This window comes from Malaya genurostris, chromosome 2, assembly GCF_030247185.1.
Source record: "Malaya genurostris strain Urasoe2022 chromosome 2, Malgen_1.1, whole genome shotgun sequence".
Lineage (NCBI taxonomy): Eukaryota > Metazoa > Arthropoda > Insecta > Diptera > Culicidae > Malaya > Malaya genurostris.
The window spans coordinates 8954247-8965506 of NC_080571.1; the positions used below are offsets into that span (position 1 = coordinate 8954247).

The 11260-nt window shown below is 35.9% G+C and overlaps 1 protein-coding gene across 1 annotated transcript; it reads right to left on the reverse strand.

Annotated features, from left to right (window-relative positions):
- Positions 1-891: 891 nt before the first annotated feature.
- LOC131433053 (uncharacterized) lies at positions 892-1594 on the reverse strand. Its single transcript, XM_058599796.1, has 3 exons — positions 1514-1594; positions 1278-1433; positions 892-1206 (listed from the first exon to the last, which is right to left on the reverse strand). The coding sequence occupies exons 1-3, from the start codon at positions 1592-1594 to the stop codon at positions 910-912; spliced, it is 534 nt and encodes a 177-aa protein (XP_058455779.1). The 3' UTR covers positions 892-909.
- Between the last annotated feature and the right edge of the window lie 9666 nt (positions 1595-11260).

Sequence of the window (11260 nt, forward strand, 5' to 3'; positions counted from 1 at the left end):
CTTAACAACCTATACATTCTATTGTAAAAAGCATGTTCACAATTGATTGAATAGTGTATAACAATACATTCAAATATTTGTCAATGGTCAAAGCAAAATTGCGGCAGGTTTTGTAACAGTACATCGTATTGTTTTTCTACAATATTTTTTATTCGGGAATTCTCTCGCGACTCATGCATTGAGACACTCGAGTTCTTGTAGCATCTTTTACCGGATTGAAAATGTTGTACACAATATTGATAAATATCGAGCAGCTTCTGCCAAATTATCGGCAATCACCAACACTGACCACAGTATTGTATATGAGAAAGGCGTCGTTACACCACTAGATGGATTAAAACAGGTTTTTTACTATGATCAACAGGTCATAAGAGAATTCTAACAACACTTTCCGATTTTCCAGAACAGCAAAGTCTGGCTACTGCTTATCAACCCTTTCCTTAATGTGCACAGTATTTTTCCCCTTTAAAAACAGTTTGACATTTTGGGACTTGAAAAATTTCAAAAAAAAAATAAATATCCAATTGTAAATCATGGGCCGAGAAGAGACGTTTGGTACCGATTGAGTTTCATTAAAATTTCAAATAAAGTTTTTAATTCAAATTCCATTATTATCTTAAATCCGCATCGGAAAACAAGAGATCACCATTTTTTAATATCTTTACGTAAACACATTACAGCTGTTATACAGCCATTGTGTATTACATTTAAAAAGTGAAATACTTGAGAATTCTGGATATTAAGTGAAAGACTTTCAGCAAATTCCAAAATTCAATGCTAAATTTTAGGGTAGTTTCGAGTAGACACATATTAGTAGCAGCTACGAATATGTATGAATAGTTACAATAGAATTCCTGATCTAAAACTCGATTCGCTTTCCAAACACCAGCACCATTTATTTACTCATTCTTACTTAACCGTAACATGTATGGTAAACCCAGCTTTAACAGTGTCATCTTTTTTTACAACAAGTACGAGTTTGTACTTTCCTTTCGGCAAAATAGCAGGAAGCTGGCTTTCTTCTACTTCGTAATTATCAATTTTATACTTTCCTGACGTCATCGGGCACACTCCACGCTCGGGAAAATTTGAAACTTGTCGAAGCCTTTGCATAATTTTGTGATCATTGTCTAATAATTCACAAGCACCGGATGATCCCGTAAACATTGGTTTCTTATTTTCACCGAGGAAAACTTCGTAGGATGCCTGAAAGTAGGACACGGCGCATGTGAGATGCTATATAATAACAATATATCATTTCACACTGAGATACAAACCTTATAACTGTTATCAACATCCTTGAAAAGTTCGAAGTTTCCACCAATCAAAAATACGTTCCGAGCCTTCTGGGAAGGATGAACATCTCCGTAATCAACGAAAGCCGGATCGCTGTTCGGGTTCGTTTCAAAACCATCGATGGATATTTGGTAGTTCTGACGAAGAGAAAAAAAAATCAAATTTATGTTTGTAAAATTATTAATCTTCATCGAAACTACAACTAGTATCTACATACTGCTTTTGCGTTGACCTTCCAAAATGGAAAAACAAATACTGCACAAAACAGGAAAACGCAAACCCAAACGATAGGATTCATGGTCACAGTGAAAATGTTCCACAGTCACTGTTCGGCGATAATTTTTAACACTTTCCAGTTAAACATCGATATTCAGATAAAAGAACATCATTTGCATGTTCGGAAGTAATAACAAGCTTGGTTGTTGCTCAATGAAACAACGTTTTACTATCTCGAGGAAATAATCATGTTTGTTTCGCATACGGAACTACGACCAATCTACATAAATCTTGGTGTTCACCTCAGTATTGTTGTCATCACCCTAATTATACACCAGCACGATGGATTTTTGCACATTTGAACAATGTAGTATATTGGAGATCCTGGATCCTAGTTACATGCTGCATATTATCACGTATCATGACATCACAGCGTGACAAGTTCGTTGCGGAACGAACGCGATTTGATTATTGATCTAGTTTAAAGATCAAAGACCCTTCCGGTTCCGCAGATGAAAAGACTCTTCCGGTCGTATAAATGACGTAACCGACAAACCGCACTTTTTTCTATTCGCTAAATTTTCTCGGAGCATTTTTTCTTACACTTTCGCTTCCATGAATGTTACCGAATAAGCGAGGTAAGCGGTAAAGCATTATTTTTGGAACTATCGAAATATTATTAAATATGCATAACAAAAACGGTTTCAAAATTTGTTCCAAAGAAAATAAAATGTTATTCAAATGACAAAAGAGAGGCTTTATCTTACCACTAGGTCAGAATTCGGCGAGCCACATGCGGCTATTTGAATGCCGAGATGCGGCTCTTTAATTCTATACGCAAATATTGTTCATTTTGAAAAAATACTTAGAAATCGATCTTAATCGATAACAGCTACAATTTTCGCTCAACTACCATTACTGTACAATCAAAAGAAAACATTAAAAAATCGATAAATTTATAAATATATATGAATTTTTACTTTTTTTCACGTTCGTATATAACTCAAAAATTAAAGCGATGACATGTACATTTTTTTGATTCAAAATATTGGAATCATTACCAGAAACAATGTAATGATGATCAAAATTATATATCCGTTCAAAGATTCTCAAGAAATTTGGTACAAATACAGAGAATTTCTGTTATTGGGAAAATTTTACCAAAAAAACAAATCAAAACTTTGAAATTTTATGACATATATTTTTTTATTATTTTAGTTGGAAATTTATTATGAACAAAATTTACAAATTGGATGGAACAATGAGTTACCTGGTTTTATCGAGCGCTATTGAACGAATAGCTGTTAAAATCAAAACCACGTTGGATCACTCATGCGATAGTTTTAATGAAATTAATGAATAAAAGTTAAACAACAGTGACACTCAGATTTCAATTTTTCATATGCAGCTGTAATTCCCATCCAACGCCAAATTATACTCCAGCTCGCTTTCACATCTCATCCAAGTCAGTCGATATAACAAAATCGCCTACGTTCGGGACAGAAGAAACCAAGTACAGTATTGTGTAGTGAACAATAGAACGACCTCGAAAATGGGTGAACCAAACGAACAAAAGCTACCGCCGACACGAAAGAATACAATTGTTGTTGACTTCAGGCAGTGCAAAATTCGACCTTCGATACGAGAACTTGAAGGTTTGCTTAAGGAGCAAATGCATCTTGACATTAAACGTGTGCATTTACTTCAATGCAATAAGACAAATAATGTTATTTACATTTAGTTCTATAAAGAGTTGGATACACTTCAATTCGCAAAAGACAATAACAATGTACACTATGTGGAGCTATGTCCCTATACGGAGAGATTCTCTCTACCGAAAAAGAAAAGCGGAAGAACTTTTTCCTCGGTATTCTAAATGGCGAATGTTTATTACGCATACACTTGAAGAAGGCTATACCTTCTTATGTGATTTTCGGTCAAGATACAAGAATTCCGTGCAAATCACTTGTTACCTATGACAATCAGATAGCCACATGTCAATATTGCCAAAAAGCTGTTCACTACGGTAAGCCATGTGATAAACTGGACAAGGAGACAACCACACCAAAGGACAACGGTGCTTCCTTCACACCAACCCCAACCAACTCCAGTACACCTGTGACAGCTACCAACAACAATGAAGCATTCCCTTCAACGAAACCATCAGCATCCCCTATAGAACAAAGTACACGAGCTGCAGTCCATTACTTACCCTCCAACCAACCAGCAACAGCAACCAATGTACAATAAGGCGCATCTACGGAAACTCTCAATGAGCCCAAGACTACGATCAACCAGGGAAACGAAAATAAAACGGGAATCACACACAACACCGACGATGAAGCAATGGATGATGAGATAAGCCGCGGACGAAGTGACCCCCGATCCTAGTTGGATGGAAATGGAAACTCATCTCCCCCTAGAAAAAGGGTGACAACGAGATCCAATAGCAAAAAAAAATTTTTTAAGTAACGAAAATGCAAGCCAAGGCCACGTAAAGCTTTTACGCAAAAAGGCCAGAATAAAACATTTTGTTATGAAAAAAAAAAAAATTATACTAAATAGTTCCTTCCTTCATTCAATGGAAAACTTCGCTCTATATCCAGCCTTAATTTCTGAATTATGTACACATTTAAACACGAATCTACCATTGGGAGCTGATGTTCCTCTATTTCGAAATTGTCGATGTGATAAACGCCTTTCATTATTGGACATGTTCCTGGCTCAGGAATATTCGACGCTCTCCGCAATCTTTCAAAAGCTTCATTTTTAATATTCAGTGAATCGCATGCTCCGTATACGCTTGACAAGAAAGGGGAAGTTGATTCCTCATAAAAAAGCTCACTTATAAACTGGAAATATGTAAGTTTGAAAGTAACATTATTATTTTTAGAATTCTCGTTTGGTACTAACTTTATAGTTGTTATCAATATTCTTGAAGGTTTCATACGTTCCAGTGACAACGAACTTGTTGCGGGCTTTCCTTGCAAGTCTCACTGTTCCGAAGCTCATATATCTTGGATCGGTGTTCGGAAATGGCTCGAAACTATCGATTGTAACCTCGTATAGCTAAAAGCAAACAGTAAAATATTAAAACTAAAGATTATTTCACCGCAATATAATATCGTATTGTACCACTGCATTGGCCTTCGAGATCGAGGAATAGAAGACAGCGCAGACAAGCGTCACACAAGAAAAAACTGTTTGATCCATGATGACAAAAGAAGTGTATGACAAATGCAACTGTTGAATAATTTTAACAATATTACAGTTGCAGTTTGCCATCTGGACAAGGCTTAACAATGATCGAGATGCATGTTTTTTTTAAATTGAATCAATTGTGAAATTGTTTAATAACACGAGGGGGAAGCTTTGCGTGTCCGAAACACTGCAAATATTTCCTGAAAAAGCAAAGGTCTTGTGATATTCTTTTTATCATTTCCGCTTCCGGAGATATAATGGTGCAAATGACATAACGACATTTTTTCGTACATGGCATTTTATTTCCGGAACCGCCACATTTATAAAAATCGCCACACGAAAATTTTTCAACTTCTTTGTATAGACGCCAAACAAAAACTAATCGTACGATATGCGTCAAAATATGACAGAATGTGTATAAAAGTGTAGCCAACGTTGAGAGAATAAAAGTTTACCGATTGGACAAGCGCGGGAATTTTAAAATGAAAATTCCGGTTCTTTTTTGAGCCTAAGGTATATTTATCAAATATTCTATGAACAGATATGAGCTCTGCGGTTCAGTCGAGTAACTGATGTGCTTGTGATGTAGTGTTTCGCGGTTCAAGTAGCGCTGCCTGCAATCGATCTTTTGTTTTTTATTTCATTCGAATTCAAAACATTAATAATTTTTTTCAAATTTTCATATCACACAATTTTACATGTTCTTGAATATAAATTTGTATAGAATACGACGCTCCATTTATGTGCATCTTATAAGATGTAAAATCACAAGATTATTTCGAGCTGTGCAGTATTCGGTTGAGGTGATATAATCAACTCAATACGTTGTTTTGATGTAATAACGTGTGATTTATTTGCAATATTTCCCGAAAGCAGAAAATTATTGCCATTGATGTTCAGTACCTCTCTTTATAATCACATTGAGATTGTTACAATTCTTTTTTTGCTGTGTACTGTGAAAATCGGTTGCACAAATTTTTTATGAGTGGGACGAAATTGAAAATGCGGGTGTATTCGAGATTAAAAAAGAAACGGCATCAAACATGTTTTATAAATCACAATGCATTAATAGTTTTCAACTCTCAGAAAATTTCAACAAAATCCGATAATCGGTTTCATTTTGCTGAGTAAATATGTATGTGCCACTTTTATCGATTACACCCTTTATATGATCAAAACTTTTATTACATTATTTGTTAGATTTAACTACGAAAATTAAATTTTCACCTCAATATAAAGCTTGCTTCATTTAGAATTGGAACAAACTTTAGCTCATATTGTGGCGCTCCTAGTGGACGGATTTGGAAGTTCTTGGCGCCCACGAGTCAAGAATTTTGTCAGCTTCACGTATGATTTTTGACATTCTGCAAATCGACTGTACTTTGTAAACAATCAGCATGGAAGCCGAAAAAAGGAAAAAAATGTGGTCTGCATATCGGCTAGCTAAACAGCTGAAATTACCCAGAAATACCGTATGGCGCGTTATCAAACGATATAGTGAAACATTAACGACGATTCGGAAGCCTCAAGCCAATCGTCAGAGTGGAACTGTGAAAACTGCGTGGTAAGATTTTGAAGACGATTAAGAGGAATCCTAATCTGTCGGACCGTGATTTGGCCAGAAAATTCGGTGCTGCCCATAGTACCGTGAGGAGAACTCGACTTCGGGGAGGAATCAAGTCGTATCGAGCTAGCAAAAAACCAAATCGGACCATAAAACAGAATAGTGTGGTCAAAATTCGTGCTCGCAAACTATATGACCAGGTGCTGACCAAGATCGACGGGTGTCTTCTGATGGACGATGAAACCTATGTCAAGGTTGACTTCGGGCAAATCCCAGGTCAAAAATTTTACTTGGCTATGGCTCGGGGGGATGTTGCAGCCATATTTAAATTTGTTTTTGCCGATAAATTTGCAAGAAAATTTATGATTTGGCAGGCATTTGCAGCTGTGGCAAAAAAACAAAAGTTTTCGTTACAAATAAGACAATGACATCGGAACTATACCAAAACGAGTGTCTCCAAAAACGAAATTTGCGTTCGTTCGATCCCACGACTATCCCGTAATGTTTTGGCCAGATTGGGCAAGCTGTCATTACAGCAAAGTCGTTCAAGAATGGTATGCAAAGAAAGAGATCCAGTTTGTTCCGAAAAACCTCAACCCACCCAACTGCCCCCAGTTCCGCCCTATTGAGAAATACTGGACAATCATGAAGAGGAGACTCAAGGCAAAAGGAAAGGTTGTCAAAGACATCAATCAGATGACGACCTGGTGGAATAAAATAGCTAAAACGATGGACGAAGAAGGTGTGCGCCATCTAATGAGCCGTGTTACAGGAAAAATTCGAGAATTCCTTCGAAACCGTGACGAATAATTTTATCCGTATTTTTTATACAAAAGTATGAAGAAAACGCTACATTTGTATAGAAAAAGATCTTGAATTGAATAATAAATGACTGAAATACAGGCAATTGTCTTTGTTCCAGTTGGAAAAATTTAACCAAATCTTGAATGTTTGAATAAAATGTTGGTTGGAATAAACTAGGAAATGAGCCGGAAATTTTTGTTTACCAATTATTCTTCTAGGAACTTCAAGATTACATTTTAGTCTGTTATAAAAAAATTTCTGCATTTCCAATACCTTAGGTTCTTTGCAACGCTGTTTTATTACGTAAATTAATTACAAGATTTCGAGACCAAATGAGCACTGCTCATTTGGTCGAGAGTGTCGAGAGTGATTCAAATAATTGATGTGTTCATTGGGATTCGACTGTTCGTGGTACTACACCCAAACCTCCTTTTACGAACCTTATATATGTATGTATGTATGCTTACACACTCACTCGTCTACATATATGTGTAAATATATATACATATAAATGATCGCTTTTATTTCACCAATATTTATATGTATTAAGAAATACAAATATTTTCACACATGTGTACGTATATTAATACATATATACATATATAAGTTACGTAAATGGAGGTTTGGGTGTACTTATTTTTCATCAAAGTATTTGGTTTCATTAAATGTTTAGAAATGGATGCCATACAGATCAAAACCAAGAGATTGTGAACGACGATGGTACGAAATATTAGTGGAGCATATTGGTAAAACTTCGTTTTTACATTCAATCGAGATTTTAAAAATCTATACGCCAACCTAACAAAGCGATGCCAAAAATGAAATAATTGCCTACATGCGAAAATCTATATATTGTGGAAATTGATACATTCGAAGCACAACTGTTAGTTTCAAACCACTGGTCAAGCCGTTTAAAAACCTCATAACGAATCACACTAATCCGTTTGCAGTAAAAATTAAAGAAGAACGGCCTGGAAAAAATGCAATGTTAAGTGTTAATAGGGTAACGGCTCTCTATTTCACCTGAGCTCCTATTTCCATCTCATCCCAAACTGTGAAATGTTTTAAAATGATTATAAAAGCTATTGTCACACTTTTCCATTGAAAGAAATGGTTTTAAATTCTTCGGTGATCGTTTTTTTTTATTTAAAATAAACTCACTTTTCAATTTAGGACACATTCTCGTCTCAAAATTTACAGTTCGTCATGTTTCTGAATATCTACTAATCGATTCGTTTCAAAACATGATCACTATTTCGCACAATTACACTACCATTGAATGCTGAATGACTTCATAATTAGTAATGTTCACTTGCCACTTGTTTAATAAATTATCAAAAACTTCAAAAATTACCCGACAAGCAATAAAAGTCTTCAAACATATGAGATGAAAGTTATTCACTTAGCTCACTTGATTGCGCTTTGTTTTCATCTCATTTGGTTTCGCAAAGTTGCCAATTTATCTCATAATGTTACAACACAAAAATTGTTTTTCTTCTTCAAATTATCATCAAAAAGTATGTTTTTGGTATCCGTGACATTAGTTTAATTATATTGTTGATATTCATATTTCCTATTTGAAGGACGACACGAAGCAATTTTGGTCTTATTTGCGGACTAAAACGTCCTCCCGTGGAATTCCAGTTAATGTCCACTATCGCGACCAATCTTCTTCGACAGTTCCAGGTTCTGCTAACCTATTCTCGTCATTCTTTCAAAGTGTGCTAAGTAATAACTCACCGCCTTTGTCAGAATCGTACCTGAGTAGTCTACCGATGTATTTACTGAACTTACCTGCTACGGCTTTCACTGAACGCGAAGTACACAATAATCTACGACAAGTCGATGGATCCAAAGTGCCAGGATCGGACGGGCTACCACCGTCTTTCGTGATGGAGTGTTCTTCTGCTTTGGCTTTACCTGTATCTCTGCTTTTCAACCGCTCTCTTGCTGAACAATATTTCCCAGCGAAGTGGAAAAAAGCTTTGATAGTTCCAGTTCACAAAACCGGCAACGTACACGACGTCACAAACTACAGAGGCATCTCAATTCTGAGCTGCTTACCTAAAGTATTCGAGCGTATGCTGTTAGATCTTATTTACCCCTCAGTAAAACATATCATATCCACTGATCAGCACGGGTTTGTCAGAAAGCGGTCTACTACTACAAACCTAATGAGCTACGTTTCAATATTGATCGACAAACTTGAAAAACGGCAACAAGTCGACGCGATTTACTTTGATTTTTCAAAAGCTTTCGATCGTGTTCCTCATCAGCTCGCAGTGGAAAAATTAAGACGAAACGGATTTCCTGATTGGATAACTAATTGGTTTATGTCGTATCTCACTGATCGAAGTGCTACCGTACGAGTCGGAACCGTACTCTCTGAATCCTTCAATGTTACATCGGGTGTTCCACAAGGGAGTGAACTCGGCCCACTCCTCTTCGTTCTATTCGTTAACGATCTTTGCTGTGTATTGTCGTCATTCAGAATAATGTATGCTGATGATCTCAAACTCTATCGCATCATCACAAGTCTTTTAGATTGCTGTGCTCTACAAATGGACATTAAGAGGGTTTTAGACTGGTGTGATAGAAACGGCATGACAGTGAACATCAAGAAATGTAATTCAATAACCTTCTCACGAGCACATTCACCGATTTTATTCGATTACTCCATAATGGCGGCTACAATTAGGCGAGTTTCATCTGTTAAAGACTTAGGCATCATTCTCGATCGCAAGCTCCGCTTCATCGAACAGTTTGCCTTTGTTACTGCGAAAGCCTTTGCAGTTTTGGGACTCATTAAACGCAACACGCAAGATTTCAACGATGTGTATTGTCTAAAAACAATTTACATCGCCTTAGTACGAAGTATTTTGGAATATGGAGTTATAATTTGGGCTCCGCATCGTAATGTTCACATCGACCGGATCGAAAGGGTCCAAAAGTGTTTCGTCCGATTTGCTCTTCGACGACTACCTTGGCAGAATCATCTTCAATTGCCACGTTACGAGAATCGCTGTGCTCTCATGAACCTACCGACTCTGCAAAATAGACGAGTACATCTACAAAGGATCTTCGTTTTTGATCTACTGACTGATAATATCGATTGCCCCGTGCTACTCGAAAGAATTCACTTTAACGTTCCAGGAAGATCATTGCGAAGAACGGATTTTCTTAGACGCTCATTTCATCGCACACAGTATGGTCAGAATAATCCAATGGATGTTTGTTGCCATCGTTTCAGCAGCGTGTATCATCTGTTTGATTTTAATATTAGCAAAGACATGTTTAAATCAAAAATATTATTAAGTTACCATTAGTGTTAAGTTATACAGCCAAAGTCTGTGCGAAAGGTTAACTCTAATCGATGACAATAAAGACAATTCAATTTCTATAAAACTGTTTCGGCTTCGAATATTACTAGAAAGAGCGTGTTAAATACTAATGAAATAACCATTGTGGCAAATCTAGTAGCACTGATTTCATTCCTCTATACGTCAACATAACGCTGTTAAATGTGTGTGTTTCATCGGCTGTGCACAGAGATGCCAGATGTTTTCATAGAAAATATGTATTACTTTGCATAAAAAGTCTGTATCTGCTCTATCTGTTGTCACTAATAAAATTATGTAAAAAAATAGTTCTTTATTCCCACTTTAACATGTGATTTGTCCGTTGAATAATAAACTTTCAAAGAATCACTGAAATTAAATACTAATAGATACTCAGAGAGAAAAGTCTAAATTTTACTTTCTCAATTTGCCATTTATACAGATTTATCTGTATTGTAAAGATTTTTGCGTTCGCATACTGATTTAAATCAAAGTTCAGATTTTATACAGATTTCCTAAATTTAATACAGGAAATCTGTATAAAATCTGAACTTTGATTTAAATCAGTATGCAATCGCAAAAATCTTTACAGTACAGATAAATCTGTATAAATGGCATCTCTGGCTCTGCATTTTGTTTTAAGAAGGGCTAATACCTAAATAGTAACAATTTCTCTTTTTGGTTTTATTTAAAGTTCACCAAATTAACTTTACAGTCAAGTTTTAAATTCAAAGCGAAAGGTAACGGAAACGACCGAAAATTTTTTAAACGTTAAAATGATTTCAAACTGGTTCTAAAAATATCGTGTGTTGTCTCATAGTTTGCATTAGGCCGTTTTTAA